The sequence below is a fragment of the Formica exsecta genome, unplaced genomic scaffold, assembly GCF_003651465.1.
Source record: "Formica exsecta isolate Colony F162 unplaced genomic scaffold, ASM365146v1 scaffold314, whole genome shotgun sequence".
In the NCBI taxonomy this organism is placed as follows: domain Eukaryota; kingdom Metazoa; phylum Arthropoda; class Insecta; order Hymenoptera; family Formicidae; genus Formica; species Formica exsecta.
The window spans coordinates 517,656-534,980 of record NW_021850397.1 but is presented as its reverse complement, the minus strand read 5'-3'; the positions used below and the strand labels follow the sequence as shown (position 1 = coordinate 534,980).

Here is a 17,325-nt window from a genome sequence, read left to right as displayed (position 1 = left end):
TCTTCCGATGAAGTTTGCACATCCTCTTTCAATTCTTCCAATAGTTTATGTGTATATTCAGTACTATCATGCATGTCGAGGATTTTCCTAGAATCCACGGAGACCACAGAATTTTCTCGAGGAAAGTGACCATTTTCTATCTTCATGTCGTGACTTTCGAAGATTCGATTGTCCAAACTCGAGTCGCTGCTTATACTTTGTCGAATACAGCATGTATCTTGCAGTCTAGAATTATTATTTGTATTCGTATCTCCGTTTAACGTTGTGTGATTTGCGGAAGAAACTTGAGAATTTCGCGATCTCCTTTCCTCCAGGCTTCTTCGATGCCTAGGTACGTAAACCGCTCGATCGGGTCGTTTCTGCCGTACATTCCTATAAATGCACATGTTGATAATGTATTTTGGAATAGTTGGCACTGATCGTGTAAGAATCGCGACGCTAATAAAGCGAAAAAAAGGGTGCTGGTTTTTTATTCTTGTGTGAATATTAAGGTTAAAAGCAATTGTCTATGAATTTAATAATTTAATAAATCTTACTTGACCGAAGAAGAATCTGTATTTGACTGCAACTGCGTTTGTGTCCCACTTATTAGCGAGCAGTTATTAGCTTTCCTAGCTGCCGGTGGCCTATATATCTCGACCGTTGGTACTGATTTAGCTAAAAATATATACATATATAAATGCACATCTCACATTATGTATTGTTTCGAGAAGTATGTCTTGTCTCTCACGCTTATCTATTATTTATGTATTACTTATTCTTATAATCACCTTGTCGCTGTAGCTGCTTGCATTCCGGAGACATTGAAGGCGACTGTCGGCCTTCCATCCCGCCAATCGTATCCCTTCGTTTTGTTGCAGGGCCTCTTCTGCACTCAGGAACATTCGGCTTTGGGTCCCAATCTCTTTACAACAAAAACAATGTTACGCTTAATTCTCTTCGTAGAATCATATTGCTCGAAAAGAATTGCGATTACAATCATAATCATGATTCGCAACATATTATGACGTTGATATTATGACGTTGCATTCAGGAATATTATCGACAAAAAACAAATAACAAATGTTGAGTAGAATATGATTTTCTGCGATACCTTTTCACATCGCTCTTGTAGCATACTACGGTACGTCTGGCCGAGCCCTGACCGATCGAGAATGTGTGCAACAGGTCCGGGAAACGATCCTGCACCAGCTGATGTATTATGAAACGGCGATAGTTGTTGACGGGCGGGAAGACGAGCGCTCTGCAAAAGTGAAAAGATCGCGTGTTTCTCGTTGAAAGTGAGAACGAGCATCGAGCAGCCGTTTGGTGAACGTAACGCCTTACGTGAGGAGAAAGAGAAAGAGAGGATGTGAGAAAAGGTGGGAACAACGAGGATATAAAAGCCGGCTAACTTTTACGTAACTCGCGCGTTCACTTTCACCCTCATTCGTTACCCGACTTATATAGCGACTTATTCATCGACTCACACGACTCGACAATCGCGCTAAACGTTATCTTTCGTCTCGACTATGTCTTTTTTTTTTACTTATTAATTATAATGAGGGCGAGTACAGTGTATATAGCGTACCTGTATTATTAAATATACGTGACATAAAATATACTTGAGAGTGAGAAAGCAGAAATAGAATATATATGCTACTTTATTGTGTAATATATCGTGTATAAACACGCGTTTATACGCGATTACCGAATTTGCGCAATCACACACGTACAACCACGACCACGTGGGACTGGCCGGATCTGTCACAAGCGCGCGCGACCACGTGCAACAAGCTGCAATGTTTTGATATAGACTGCCAATATTGACCATAATTGACGTAAATATCCCTTGGCCTTATTCACGTTCTGGTATTGGCAGTATTGAAAAATCACGTTTCATAATTGCTGTTTTTTAATATTTGCCATTTTTCATCAATATATGAATAATGGGTCTTTATTCTTCATGGAATAATGTAAATGGATTTATTACCCTCTCCTTTCTCTCTCTCTCTCTCTCTCCCTTTATATATATAAATATTTTTTTTTTCTTTTGCGATAATATCGTATGTAAGGATGAAAAAATGTGCGCAGTAAAAAATGTTAAAATTACTTGACGATTTATATAACACAAACAAATTGTAAATATATATATATATAAGAGTATCGTGTATCTTAGCTTCTCGAAGCTCTTTAGCGAGGATGGTTTATCGATGTATCGGTTGCTAATGCTATTTATAAAATCTATATTAAGCCACTCACGGATAATTTCGCTCCGAGGACACACGATATACATACATATCCGTTTAATTTGCCGTTACATACATGCATATATATTCATTTTTTATACATATATATGTATATATGTCTAAATAAAGTAACATATCAAAGTAATCACTCAAGATCAAATTAAAATTACGTTTCTCGTAGCCGCTGACGGATATTGTAAAAAAGTTAACCTTCAAAGATTGCATCGGCCTCGACGTCGATATCCCATTTCGTGCATATATGTTATAACAATCGTTCCTTGTACATACCTTTTGCGCGTCTTGTCCCTCGCGAAGACGGTTACGTCGTACTCGACATCTTCGGAAAACAGGCTGTCTTGCAAGCTCATTTATCGCAGCAATTGTCACGTAGTATGCATTCACGAAGGTACCGAGGTCGCGAGTATCATCAGCGTTATGTTACTCGCAATTATCTATCAGACGAATCTGCGTCTTCGTCTCTTGATTCCTCTCGGAATCATTATATCTTCTCGCAAACTTGCATGTCGCGAAGTAAAAATTGCTTCGCTCAAATATTACACTTTCGTAAAATAGATTGAAGCAGATTTTTTTTTTTTTTTTTTTTTTTTTTTTTTTTTTTTTTTTTTTTTTTTTTTTTTTTTTTTTTTTTTTACAGGACTTGCACGCACCAATCACGGAAGAGCTCCTCGACTTCTACAGGCCTATTCCAGACGAGCTATCGCGCGATTGGTTGATTTTTCTACACCTTAAGCCCGTATTACACTATGCGTTAAAGATTGAAGATTAAAATGTAACAGATGAAAAAAAGAAAAAAAAATTTATGTCCTTTTCTTTCATCAGTCAAATTCCAATCTTTTAATCTTCAATCTTTAATACGCAATCTGATGTTCAGCGATAAGTTCGCTGGACCGCGTATGTATTTAGCTTAAGGATCGCAACATAATTTCACAACAGCATTGAGAATCGCTGCATGGTACGAAGGTGAAAAACATATAATCTACGAAATGGCAACATTCTCTCGTGTCCTCTTACGTCAATTGATACAGCAGTAAAAATCGGAGCATATATATACAACACACATAGTAGACTGGGTCAATCGGCGAATCACGGATTGCGAGATATCCACGCGGGCAACTACGTTTTGACACATTGACCTTCGCGTATTCTCCCATTTATCACGTCCCAACCCCGAACTTGAAAGAAGATTAAATTTTAATTTCGCGCGTACGATTTCTTCGTTCATCGCACTCACCACATTGTTGCATCCCTCACGACATGAATACCAGATTTACGGGGATAAAATTGGGGCCTCCCATCGAGGTTTTCGCGGTGCAAAAGGCTTTCGTCGACGACCCTCATGACAATAAAGTAAATCTAAGTATAGGAGGTACGTTACTGCCTTTTTTTTATTCCTTACGATTTGTTATAATTTTTTAAACGATCGCTTTATCAACGCTATATTAAAACCACTTAAAAAACAAAAAAAAAACAAGATTAAATTAACACGCCACTGATTTCATGTATATAGATTTTTCATAGTAACATGTACTTGTGCTTTGAATAATGTTGCATGTTTTTCACTCTTATAGATCAGCATATTTCAATAACAAACTATGATATGTGTATAGTATATTTTCTGTATCTCTATATTTTTCTCTATACTTTGTGTTCTTAGGTCACCTCTAAAATGATTACATAATATGTCACATATTGTTCTACCATTTATACACATGTACACATACATATATATATACAGATAATACAGATAAACTTCTTACTTGATTATTTTGTTAAAGATTACACAATAAATATAGATAGAAATTAATCTGCTTTATCAAATGCCTGATATTAAATGTAATAAAATTATTTTTTATATTTTTATATCTTATGTAAACTAATTTTTAGTAATTAATTTTTAAAGCAGATATACAGAGAATGTATGTTATATCTAGAAATATTAATTTTTTGAGCTCTATTAATAAATCAAAAAATTAAAAAAAATGGCTAATTTGTATTCCTCTTTGTAATCTATGTAATATATCATATAGTTTGACATGAACTAATCGCACAGTAATTATTGAGATTATGCAACTCTTCTCAAAGTATACTTACACAAATTCTTTTCAGCTTATCGCACTAATGAGGGCAAACCATGGGTCTTGCCAGTTGTAAAGAAAGTGGAGAAGTTACTTGCTGCTGATGATCTACAGAATCACGAATATTTACCAGTTCTTGGGTTGGATGCATTTAGTACGGCTGCTACGAGTATGTTACTAGGTTCAAATTCTCCTGTTATTGCCCAAGGTCGTGCCTTTGGCATACAATCACTCTCTGGTACTGGTGCATTGCGTGTTGCTGCTGAATTTTTAAGTCGTATTTTGCATTACGATACCTTTTACTACAGCATACCTTCCTGGGGTAAGTGAAAATTTAAAGATATAATACATTAGCCATGTTAACATTTACCAGTAAAAATATCCATGTATATTGTAAAATTATGTACTGATAGAAAATCACAGACTGGTGTTTACTAATGGAGGATTCAAACACGCTCGCGAATATACATATTGGGACGAGAAGACCCATAGTGTCAATTTAGAAGGAATGCTCAATGATTTAAGAGATGCTCCAGAAAATGCCGTAATCATTCTGCATGCGTGCGCGCATAATCCTACTGGATGTGATCCAACTCCAGAACAATGGGCTAAAATAGCTGATGTAATACAAGAAAAACGACTCTTTCCATTATTTGACAGTGCATATCAGGTCAATATCAAATCAATAGATAATGTAATTTTATCATGATTATCTTCATAGTATGCTCAATCTATGTGATCCCTTAATAGGGTTTCGCAAGTGGAGATTTAGATAAGGATGCGTACGCCATACGAATGTTCGCCGAACGTGGAATCGAATTTATCTGCACGCAAAGCTTCGCAAAAAATTTTGGATTGTACAACGAAAGAGTTGGCAACATAGTTTTTGTGTTAGCCGATACAAAGGAACTAATTGAAGCTAAATCGCAATTGACATTAATTATCCGAGGAATGTACAGCAATCCTCCTAATCATGGTGCTCGAATTGTCGCGACAGTATTAAGAAACCCAGAACTTTTTGAAGAATGGTATTGTACATTCTATATATTCTCTCTATATAAAATAGTTAAAACATAATATATCAATTATTTAAATAACGTAATTCGATATCTTAGGAGAGATCATATTAGAACAATGTCCAGTAGAATTAAAGAGATGAGAACAGGCTTGCATCACAGATTGTTGAAATTGGGCACTCCAGGTACTTGGGATCATATTATCCAACAAATTGGAATGTTCTCATATACAGGACTTACCGGTTAGTTGTAGAAATTATATTTCTCTAGCTTTATAATGCAGTTTAATATAATCATAGGAGAAAACATTTTCTCGTTCAATATTTTTTTTTAGAGGAACAAGTGCAGCATCTGAGAGAACAGTATCACATCTACATGTTACGCAGCGGTCGTATAAATATGTGCGGACTCAACGAATTCAATTTGGATTATGTGGCAAACGCGATCAATGAAACACTAAAGCTCTTCCCAGAAGGACAGAATGATTGTACGTGTTAAACTTAAGACTTCATGGTATTCAAAGTACAAATTAATGGTCAAACTTCAACATAGCGAATATGGCAATAATTTGTACGTAACAAAATTCAACCCAATTAATTCAGAGAAATGATTATTTTCGACTAACACCGAAATTTATTACATGCAATCATGCATTCTGTCTTCATATCCTGTTTTGAGATCAAACTATTTGAGATACAGTTATCCTTCCTGTGGTAAATTATTTTTCTTTTTTTTTGTTTTCCCTTTTTTCCCTTACTCTAAAATTTTACAAGACAAAAGTACAAAACACAAAATATTGCAAAGTATTACATAATGCCAAATTTTGTAAGTATACATATATATTAGTTATATCATGTCGCATCATGAGACTTCTTTTATATATATAATACGGAGTTTATTATTATAAAATTATATAAAAGTTACCTAGTAGGTTAGAACAATATAAAAACTGTTGAGTGCTTTAAACTGATACACTTAAATGTAGAAATAACTTATTTATGGTTAGATATTTTAATTAGAAAGATTTTCTATTTTAATCTATTACATACTTTTATCACGTGATTTAATTAAAATTGTTAAATAATACAAAAAGAATATATAGATAGGTTATAGAAAAAGATATTCCTCATCAAAAGCAAAATGTATGATATACTATATTTCATATTTGAATGATAATGATTTTAATCTATTTTTGCAGTTCATCATCTAAAAAAAAATCTTATTTATATCAAATTTGAATTTTTTCTTAAAATGGCAGTAACAATAATATTGCTACAAGAAGGATAGCGTAATATATTATAAATTAAATCATATGATATTTTTTGATTGATAATGTTAAATTTTTCTTTTTGCATAAGTCTGGAGAAAATTATATTCTTTGTTTTCTGTTATTGTTGAGTTTTGAAAAAAAAATAGGAGATAAAAAATAAATGTATAGATATTAAGTTTTGTTGCTGCTCTAGAATGTAGTGAAATAACTTTGCTGTGGATCAGTGATACTCACTGCTCTCCAACACAGAGTGGGCTTCCTTGTCTGTTGAAAACATATATACATATATGAGTTAGAATTATACATATCATATTAAAGTTTTATCTCAACAAACATGTTGAAAAATGTAAGTCGAATACACACACACACACACACATATACATACATACATATATATATATATAGTAAGAGTGACTCTTACACATAAAAAATTTTATATGTACGGCAGAACAGTTAATAATATGAATATATTTTTGTGGTAATTATTTTGTTTACAAAAATCAGGACCAACTTCTATATTAAATTCCACTAATAATCATAGAAGACAGACACAATGATACAAATATAAAGAGAAATATCCTATACTGCCAATTATGCCAATATTTGCAGCAGTAAAATTTGTATAAATTTATATAAACAGCTATAGATTGATATCTTGTAAAAAAAAATCTAGAATTATGAAGGATCTCACAAATTAGGTTTGGTCAGTAATTAAAAAAAAATCAATAGAAGGAAAAAAATTTGATGATTAACAATATCTACATAAATACATTATTTTTTCACATAACATTGCATCAGTTTTTTTAAACTTGCATCAAAGAAATCTGCCATCAGTATGGCTCAACAACTTTGTTACTCAGCAAATTACCCATCATCTGATGCAACAATGTACCAAATGTGTGGAAGCAATTGATGATTATGTGAAAAAATTATGTATAATGCAAATATTGGCCACTATCAAATTTTTTTTCTTTTATTTTTTTGGTTTGCTGACTAGACTTTATTTCGTGGAAGCTTCTCATATAAATCCATAAATACATTAACCTGTAGTTGCTATTAATAGAATGTTTATAACATTGTTGTTATATAGAATGCAACTAATGATATATAATAATTACAACTGTTTCTATTATAAAAAAAATTATTATTAGTTATTATTAGGCATGATGGAACACATCTTAGTAAATGAAAATTTTGCATATAAATTTTATTATATAAAAATTTTATGTGAAATTGTGAGATATTTGTAACAATTACAGATTAATGGCATATTATAGAAAAAAAAAATGTAGAATGCATTTAGTTACAAAGGCATTTTTAAAATATAAAAATTAAATCAATTTTTTTATTGATTTATTGATATGTAATTGTTATTGATAATAAATATTAATAATATATGAGTTGTGTATTCGAATATTTATAATAGAGTATCATAATGTTATATGCAAAGCACTAGAGGCAATAGCATGGAATCTTTAAGCCAATTTTTGACAAGAAAAAAGCTGGAAAAGGCAATCGAAAAATTCAATAGATTTTTTTTGCAGTAATTTAATTAATTTTTATAAGAGTTTTGATTAGTATATCATAAATTTTTAAATAAAATAAAAGGACTCGCTTGAATGTTTCTCGTGTGATTCAGTATGTTATTGTTCCAAACTCTTTATAAATCTATATAAACATGTATATACATAGTCGATAATATATATATTATTAAAAATTGAATAAATATTAGTTAGACTATAGAAAGTATCATATATAATATATCGTTCTTATTCAGTCGGTCCATTTAGAAGTTTTTCTTACTAATACTACTGTATCGTCCGATTTCATCATAGCTTGGTAATCGTTTTTCCTTTGACCGGAATTCATGTAAAATATATACCCTGAACAACCCAACATTGCTACGATACCGAGAATCATAACAGTTTTGTTCTACAAAATAGTTATGAAATTTTGTTTAATGACATCGTCCGATTAAAGAGAGATATTGATATAATCTTACCGGCTTGATGTACAACTCGAAATTGATAGCGCGAAATAATGAAGTGCTTCGTAATGATCGTAAACCATCACCTGGCGTTGTTTCGCGAGCATTTTTATTACTCATATTGTGTTTTTTCAATATTTATACGCTATTTTTCAGCTATAATATTCCACATTTATCAAACACACACGTTTTTACTTAAATACGTAATATATTGAATAACAAAATTTTCAGAATTTGTCAGTGTAAATATTAGTTGTCCATAGAATTTATATATCTAGAAGTTCCTTGTAAGAGGATGCGTTCGAAAATCCTACCTGCGGTTGCATTTAATTGACCAATCAGAACGAAGAAATCTTTGCTTCTTCTGTCCTCATTGGTCAATCAAACGCAACTCTACTCCAAGAAGCAAATTTTGGAACGCACCACTCAGGTATATGAGCACCATCGTTAAAACAAAAAATTTTTTAACCTTGATTGGATATATTTAATACAATAACCGCTCATTGAACAGCTGATCGTGATTGATATATACTCTTACAACGCAAGCTTCAATATACATATGTTATATTTTAATGTAATTTAATTTTTTATATTTTACTTTATATTATTCGTGTGTCTCGTTGATTTCGGGAAAATCAAATAAACCGCGTTCGAAAATCTTATTGGCCGCTAGATAGAATATATAAACACGAAATTGCAGCAGGCAGCCATGTTGCGGCGTATGCGTAGAATCGCGAGGTGTCCGAAACATACTGGGGAAGTATAAAAGCAGACTCTGGACAATACAAAAATGTTTCTTAACCTTTATGAATGGTTAGGAATTTAATGACGCGAAAGTTTATGAATGATATTGTCAATATTTAGTAGATATATAATAATATTTACGCGACGCGTGCGTTTTTTCTCTCATACGAGAATAAAGCTAGGATATAAAAGAAGAGGTAAGCAGATTTGGATCTTTTCTGCGACATTTTTGTCGAACGGCGCAAATATGTCAAGTTCTTGAAGAAGATATGTGAAAAGCATTAAAAATTATGAGTCTGTTCGTTTTAGTTACACTTTTTATATTTATGATGAAATAAATCTAAAAGTAAGTTTTCATGCTTTAGAGAGAGAGAAACAGAGTGCAAAACTAAAACGGACAAATCTCACAATATATCTTTTTAATATAGTCTATTTATGTCATTTATTTGAAATATAACCACTAGTTTGTTTTATGCATGCTACAACTTTGCTGTTATTTTAAATTTACAGATTGCTCCCTGCATTTGGTTAGATTAAAATGCCGGGTTGCGCAGCTGTTGGTTGCAACAATCGCAGTGAGAAGGGATATATTATGAAATGTTTCCCTCGTGACCCAAACTTAAGAAAGATATGGCAGGAACGTGTTGCTAGGGCCGATTGGGAACCATCCAATAATTCCTTTCTTTGCCATGTACATTTTGAACCTGAAGAATGGTCTATAATGCCAAATGGCAGAATTAGATTAAAAAAGAATGCTATACCATCTATTTTTACTGTAACATCAACTAGAAAATCCCCTAAAAAGCGTGGAAAGTTAGCAAATTTCAAGAATCAAAATCAATGTGAAAACGATTATACAATGGAATATTTAGAAAATGACACTGAGCATTCATCAATCGGCTTTTTGGAAGAGAAGGATTCTGATTCGCAGGATATTGATGATCCATCTGTAAAGTCATTTGTATATCAGCAAGTAAATCATTCTACAAAAACAACAGAAAATAAACAAGTAACTCACAGACAATATAGAAACGTTACGAGCGACCTTCAACAAGAAAGTATTATCCTAATCTCAGATGATAATATAGAGATAATATCAGAAGATAATATCAAAGAAGGCAACAATGAAAAGCAAACAAATATGGAAAACAAAAGATCTAGCGGTAATTGTATAGCGGATGAAAATTTAACCAATAACCAAAATGACATTGTTATAAAAACAGAAATAAAACGAGAACATGATCAAACCTCATTGGATAGTTATGATGAAATAGAGGAGAAATTAAAGCAAATTTGCGATGGTGGTCGTGAGGAAAGTATATCTAATAATGTAGAGAGGTTAAATTCAACTTCTAATAATCGAGAAGGAGTTTTAGGAAAATCGATAACACAAATTCCTATATTACACAGAAGTATAAATTATAAATATTCGTCAAGGGATGAAATTGGAAGTCTACTTACTGATGATACAGAGAATATTGAAATAATTTTCGGTAGTGAGAGCGGAGAAGAATGTGCGCGCGTTCCCAAGTGTACATCTTATGATAACAATGAAACAACTGAGTTTAATAAAACAGATCAAAGTGCCGCAAATATTGTTAGTGTTACTGATGATCAAGAGATCAATAAAAATTTTCCTGAAGCTATAGAAAAAGCTTTTCAAGGAGAGAATATACATGTTACACCAAACATAAGAGCCGCCATAAAACGTAAACGGAGAACTCGTGAAGAAATTATGAAATCTATAAAAAAGTCAATTCGAAATGCATCTTCCCATGATACAAATTCGGTAAGCGATAGCGATATTTCGGACAACATCATGGAAGCAGAAACTGAGATAGGAAAGGAACTGAACACGTCTGAAAGTACGCGACTTAAAGATGATACTGTACCAGCTATAACAAAGTTTACGGTCAAAGTATCAGGTGATCGTGAAGATATATTTGATATTATGCAAGATTTTTCTAAGGATACAAAAGATTTTATCATCCAAGAATGCAACAATACTTATATACATCAAGGAAATAATACATTTGTTACATCTATTATAACAAAAAAAAATCTAGAATTATGAGAGGATCTCACAAATTAGGTTTGGTCAGTAATTAAAAAAAAATCAATAGAAGGAAAAAAATTTGATGATTAACAATATCTACATAAATACATTATTTTTTCACATAACATTGCATCAGTTTTTTTAAACTTGCATCAAAGAAATCTGCCATCAGTATGGCTCAACAACTTTGTTACTCAGCAAATTACCCATCATCTGATGCAACAATGTACCAAATGTGTGGAAGCAATTGATGATTATGTGAAAAAATTATGTATAATGCAAATATTGGCCACTATCAAATTTTTTTTCTTTTATTTTTTTGGTTTGCTGACTAGACTTTATTTCGTGGAAGCTTCTCATATAAATCCATAAATACATTAACCTGTAGTTGCTATTAATAGAATGTTTATAACATTGTTGTTATATAGAATGCAACTAATGATATATAATAATTACAACTGTTTCTATTATAAAAAAAATTATTATTAGTTATTATTAGGCATGATGGAACACATCTTAGTAAATGAAAATTTTGCATATAAATTTTATTATATAAAAATTTTATGTGAAATTGTGAGATATTTGTAACAATTACAGATTAATGGCATATTATAGAAAAAAAAAATGTAGAATGCATTTAGTTACAAAGGCATTTTTAAAATATAAAAATTAAATCAATTTTTTTATTGATTTATTGATATGTAATTGTTATTGATAATAAATATTAATAATATATGAGTTGTGTATTCGAATATTTATAATAGAGTATCATAATGTTATATGCAAAGCACTAGAGGCAATAGCATGGAATCTTTAAGCCAATTTTTGACAAGAAAAAAGCTGGAAAAGGCAATCGAAAAATTCAATAGATTTTTTTTGCAGTAATTTAATTAATTTTTATAAGAGTTTTGATTAGTATATCATAAATTTTTAAATAAAATAAAAGGACTCGCTTGAATGTTTCTCGTGTGATTCAGTATGTTATTGTTCCAAACTCTTTATAAATCTATATAAACATGTATATACATAGTCGATAATATATATATTATTAAAAATTGAATAAATATTAGTTAGACTATAGAAAGTATCATATATAATATATCGTTCTTATTCAGTCGGTCCATTTAGAAGTTTTTCTTACTAATACTACTGTATCGTCCGATTTCATCATAGCTTGGTAATCGTTTTTCCTTTGACCGGAATTCATGTAAAATATATACCCTGAACAACCCAACATTGCTACGATACCGAGAATCATAACAGTTTTGTTCTACAAAATAGTTATGAAATTTTGTTTAATGACATCGTCCGATTAAAGAGAGATATTGATATAATCTTACCGGCTTGATGTACAACTCGAAATTGATAGCGCGAAATAATGAAGTGCTTCGTAATGATCGTAAACCATCACCTGGCGTTGTTTCGCGAGCATTTTTATTACTCATATTGTGTTTTTTCAATATTTATACGCTATTTTTCAGCTATAATATTCCACATTTATCAAACACACACGTTTTTACTTAAATACGTAATATATTGAATAACAAAATTTTCAGAATTTGTCAGTGTAAATATTAGTTGTCCATAGAATTTATATATCTAGAAGTTCCTTGTAAGAGGATGCGTTCGAAAATCCTACCTGCGGTTGCATTTAATTGACCAATCAGAACGAAGAAATCTTTGCTTCTTCTGTCCTCATTGGTCAATCAAACGCAACTCTACTCCAAGAAGCAAATTTTGGAACGCACCACTCAGGTATATGAGCACCATCGTTAAAACAAAAAATTTTTTAACCTTGATTGGATATATTTAATACAATAACCGCTCATTGAACAGCTGATCGTGATTGATATATACTCTTACAACGCAAGCTTCAATATACATATGTTATATTTTAATGTAATTTAATTTTTTATATTTTACTTTATATTATTCGTGTGTCTCGTTGATTTCGGGAAAATCAAATAAACCGCGTTCGAAAATCTTATTGGCCGCTAGATAGAATATATAAACACGAAATTGCAGCAGGCAGCCATGTTGCGGCGTATGCGTAGAATCGCGAGGTGTCCGAAACATACTGGGGAAGTATAAAAGCAGACTCTGGACAATACAAAAATGTTTCTTAACCTTTATGAATGGTTAGGAATTTAATGACGCGAAAGTTTATGAATGATATTGTCAATATTTAGTAGATATATAATAATATTTACGCGACGCGTGCGTTTTTTCTCTCATACGAGAATAAAGCTAGGATATAAAAGAAGAGGTAAGCAGATTTGGATCTTTTCTGCGACATTTTTGTCGAACGGCGCAAATATGTCAAGTTCTTGAAGAAGATATGTGAAAAGCATTAAAAATTATGAGTCTGTTCGTTTTAGTTACACTTTTTATATTTATGATGAAATAAATCTAAAAGTAAGTTTTCATGCTTTAGAGAGAGAGAAACAGAGTGCAAAACTAAAACGGACAAATCTCACAATATATCTTTTTAATATAGTCTATTTATGTCATTTATTTGAAATATAACCACTAGTTTGTTTTATGCATGCTACAACTTTGCTGTTATTTTAAATTTACAGATTGCTCCCTGCATTTGGTTAGATTAAAATGCCGGGTTGCGCAGCTGTTGGTTGCAACAATCGCAGTGAGAAGGGATATATTATGAAATGTTTCCCTCGTGACCCAAACTTAAGAAAGATATGGCAGGAACGTGTTGCTAGGGCCGATTGGGAACCATCCAATAATTCCTTTCTTTGCCATGTACATTTTGAACCTGAAGAATGGTCTATAATGCCAAATGGCAGAATTAGATTAAAAAAGAATGCTATACCATCTATTTTTACTGTAACATCAACTAGAAAATCCCCTAAAAAGCGTGGAAAGTTAGCAAATTTCAAGAATCAAAATCAATGTGAAAACGATTATACAATGGAATATTTAGAAAATGACACTGAGCATTCATCAATCGGCTTTTTGGAAGAGAAGGATTCTGATTCGCAGGATATTGATGATCCATCTGTAAAGTCATTTGTATATCAGCAAGTAAATCATTCTACAAAAACAACAGAAAATAAACAAGTAACTCACAGACAATATAGAAACGTTACGAGCGACCTTCAACAAGAAAGTATTATCCTAATCTCAGATGATAATATAGAGATAATATCAGAAGATAATATCAAAGAAGGCAACAATGAAAAGCAAACAAATATGGAAAACAAAAGATCTAGCGGTAATTGTATAGCGGATGAAAATTTAACCAATAACCAAAATGACATTGTTATAAAAACAGAAATAAAACGAGAACATGATCAAACCTCATTGGATAGTTACGATGAAATAGAGGAGAAATTAAAGCAAATTTGCGATGGTGGTCGTGAGGAAAGTATATCTAATAATGTAGAGAGGTTAAATTCAACTTCTAATAATCGAGAAGGAGTTTTAGGAAAATCGATAACACAAATTCCTATATTACACAGAAGTATAAATTATAAATATTCGTCAAGGGATGAAATTGGAAGTCTACTTACTGATGATACAGAGAATATTGAAATAATTTTCGGTAGTGAGAGCGGAGAAGAATGTGCGCGCGTTCCCAAGTGTACATCTTATGATAACAATGAAACAACTGAGTTTAATAAAACAGATCAAAGTGCCGCAAATATTGTTAGTGTTACTGATGATCAAGAGATCAATAAAAATTTTCCTGAAGCTATAGAAAAAGCTTTTCAAGGAGAGAATATACATGTTACACCAAACATAAGAGCCGCCATAAAACGTAAACGGAGAACTCGTGAAGAAATTATGAAATCTATAAAAAAGTCAATTCGAAATGCATCTTCCCATGATACAAATTCGGTAAGCGATAGCGATATTTCGGACAACATCATGGAAGCAGAAACTGAGATAGGAAAGGAACTGAACACGTCTGAAAGTACGCGACTTAAAGATGATACTGTACCAGCTATAACAAAGTTTACGGTCAAAGTATCAGGTGATCGTGAAGATATATTTGATATTATGCAAGATTTTTCTAAGGATACAAAAGATTTTATCATCCAAGAATGCAACAATACTTATATACATCAAGGAAATAATACATTTGTTACATCTATTATAACAATAGATGACTCTCCAATGGAGGCATTTGTTAAAGATGAATATAGTGACGATATTACTCCGACAAGTATTACATCAAGAGATCAAGTCTCATTTAATTTGTCACCTTTAAAAAATAATGAATGTTTAAGTACAAAACTAATGTCACCGCATTTCGACGAGGAGAACGGTTTGCATGTAAACAGCTATTCAATACTGGATGTTAACAGCGAACAACCGACGGCCAATTGTACTACCAAGTACGAATGTCGGAAATTACGACAAAAAGTGAAAATACAAGAAGACGTTATCAAAAAATTAAGCAACCAGCTCATTTTGTACAAGAACTCTGAGAAAAATCTACAGAATAAAAATTCAGCGCTCGAAATCAAAACGAAGAAGATGGAAAATATGATGTACGAATTCAATACGAAAACTGATAACGCAGCGTCTTCAATGATCTATAAAAAGAACATGGATCTGAAGCAAAAATTGATCGACGATTTAACGAACAGAGTGAATTATTTGGAAGAGGTAAATAAGAAATTAATGAAAACCGTAACTGTAGAGAGTCAATATAAAAGAAAACTGGAAGGGCAGATCAAACAAAGGGACAATCGAATAAAGGAGCTCAATTGGAAATTGGAGAAGGCTTCGAAGTTCCTCGACCGAGCGGAGAAAAATACAAATACATACAGAAGAAAAATGTTGAACATGCAAACTTTTATGAGAAGAAAGAAGCTCTTGGACGAGAAAATGAGTAGATTTAACGAAATGTTGATAGACAACGTGAAGGACGGTTACACCGAGAAAGCTGTAGCGATGGCGATAGAAATTAAAGAGATTTGCGGCTCAAGCGGATATGACAAGCTATTGAACTTCGGATTTCCACTTCCGTCATTGTCGGCTCTGCGAACCCCTCCGCGCGACATTTCTTCAGATTCTAATGAAAGTAGCAACACGACTCCGCGAGCTGGTCCTTCAAAACGTAATATAAGTGAAGAGACTGGTATACAATGCGCGAATGATGACGTAGAAGCGAATACAAAGAATCAAATTTTAGAATCGGTTTGTGAAGAAATCGACGTGACGGACAATACGGAGGAGACGGTAATGGGCACGGTTCAAGACATCTTTGAGGAGAATAATGACGTCGACGATTTCGGTACAAATGAACTGAGAGAACATTTTATCTTACAATTGAACGCGGTTATGTAGCCGTGGATTAATTGTGCGTATTTAAAATTACAACGTATGTAATTAATATCTTTTAATTAATATCGAACTTATAATTTTATTATATCACACACACACATCATTGTATAAAATAATCATAAACTCTTGTACAATATGTCGTCTCACACATCGTGATTCTAAATCTTGTTTCATATGGACGATTTTTAATCATGTTGTATATACATACATACATACCAAGGAAGAAAAGTCCATATAAAATTATATATAAAATATATGAAATATATCTATATATATACAAATATATATTCTGTTTCTCTTATATACTATCTGTTCATTTATGCAAACAAAATAATAAGCTTAATGGAAAAATAATTAGGAAAATAAATGTTGCATTGGTTTTTTTCTAGAAAAAAATTGCGAGATTATATAAGAGAAAGAAAACATGAACATATTTTATATATAATTATATATATTTATATTTCGTTATATATGGACTCTTGCTCGGATACACACACATACACACTTAATGTAAAACATTTTTGACCAATCATATTTGTAATATAAAGTCCAACGGTTTATGTCAAACGGTAAATTCTGATATTAAATTATGTTATTCACAAACCTTAGTATATA

At 32.0% G+C, this 17,325-nt stretch overlaps 4 protein-coding genes across 9 annotated transcripts in view; 1 reads left to right on the top strand and 3 right to left on the bottom strand.

The window, feature by feature from the left end:
* LOC115237964 overlaps positions 1-2,837 on the bottom strand; it is a 5,183-nt gene extending 2,346 nt beyond the window's left edge. The window contains exons 1-5 of one of the 4 annotated variants that reach the window (XM_029811393.1): positions 2,517-2,837; positions 1,094-1,243; positions 771-904; positions 537-657; positions 8-372 (exon numbers count right to left, since the gene is read on the bottom strand). In XM_029811393.1, the coding sequence (XP_029667253.1) occupies positions 8-372; positions 537-657; positions 771-904; positions 1,094-1,243; positions 2,517-2,596 (850 nt within the window). In that variant the 5' untranslated portion in view covers positions 2,597-2,837. The other 3 variants (XM_029811392.1, XM_029811391.1, XM_029811394.1) reach the window with 3 other exon arrangements.
* A 58-nt stretch (positions 2,838-2,895) lies between these two features.
* Positions 2,896-17,315, top strand: LOC115237962 (putative histone-lysine N-methyltransferase 1). Of its 3 annotated transcripts, XM_029811390.1 has the most exons (8): positions 2,896-3,615; positions 4,356-4,646; positions 4,738-4,994; positions 5,075-5,352; positions 5,440-5,582; positions 5,675-5,827; positions 10,517-11,206; positions 15,347-17,315. In XM_029811390.1, the coding sequence occupies exons 1-8, from the start codon at positions 3,504-3,506 to the stop codon at positions 16,711-16,713; spliced, it is 3,291 nt and encodes a 1,096-aa protein (XP_029667250.1). In that variant the 5' UTR covers positions 2,896-3,503; the 3' UTR covers positions 16,714-17,315. The 3 variants fall into 3 exon arrangements, with proteins under 3 accessions (XP_029667250.1, XP_029667249.1, XP_029667248.1); XM_029811389.1 differs by lacking the exons at positions 2,896-3,615; positions 4,356-4,646; positions 4,738-4,994; ... (1 more) ...; positions 5,440-5,582; positions 5,675-5,827 and adding an exon at positions 9,036-9,538 and having other exon boundaries at positions 9,852-11,381; positions 15,507-17,315; XM_029811388.1 differs by lacking the exons at positions 2,896-3,615; positions 4,356-4,646; positions 4,738-4,994; ... (2 more) ...; positions 5,675-5,827; positions 10,517-11,206 and adding an exon at positions 13,161-13,663 and having other exon boundaries at positions 13,977-17,315.
* On the bottom strand, positions 7,851-8,881 carry LOC115237966 (small integral membrane protein 8-like). Its single transcript, XM_029811397.1, has 2 exons — positions 8,613-8,881; positions 7,851-8,542 (listed from the first exon to the last, which is right to left on the bottom strand). The coding sequence occupies exons 1-2, from the start codon at positions 8,715-8,717 to the stop codon at positions 8,384-8,386; spliced, it is 264 nt and encodes an 87-aa protein (XP_029667257.1). The 5' UTR covers positions 8,718-8,881; the 3' UTR covers positions 7,851-8,383.
* Positions 11,698-12,983, bottom strand: LOC115237965 (small integral membrane protein 8-like). The gene is made up of 2 exons (XM_029811396.1): positions 12,738-12,983; positions 11,698-12,667 (listed from the first exon to the last, which is right to left on the bottom strand). The coding sequence occupies exons 1-2, from the start codon at positions 12,840-12,842 to the stop codon at positions 12,509-12,511; spliced, it is 264 nt and encodes an 87-aa protein (XP_029667256.1). The 5' UTR covers positions 12,843-12,983; the 3' UTR covers positions 11,698-12,508.
* Positions 17,316-17,325: the final 10 nt, after the last annotated feature.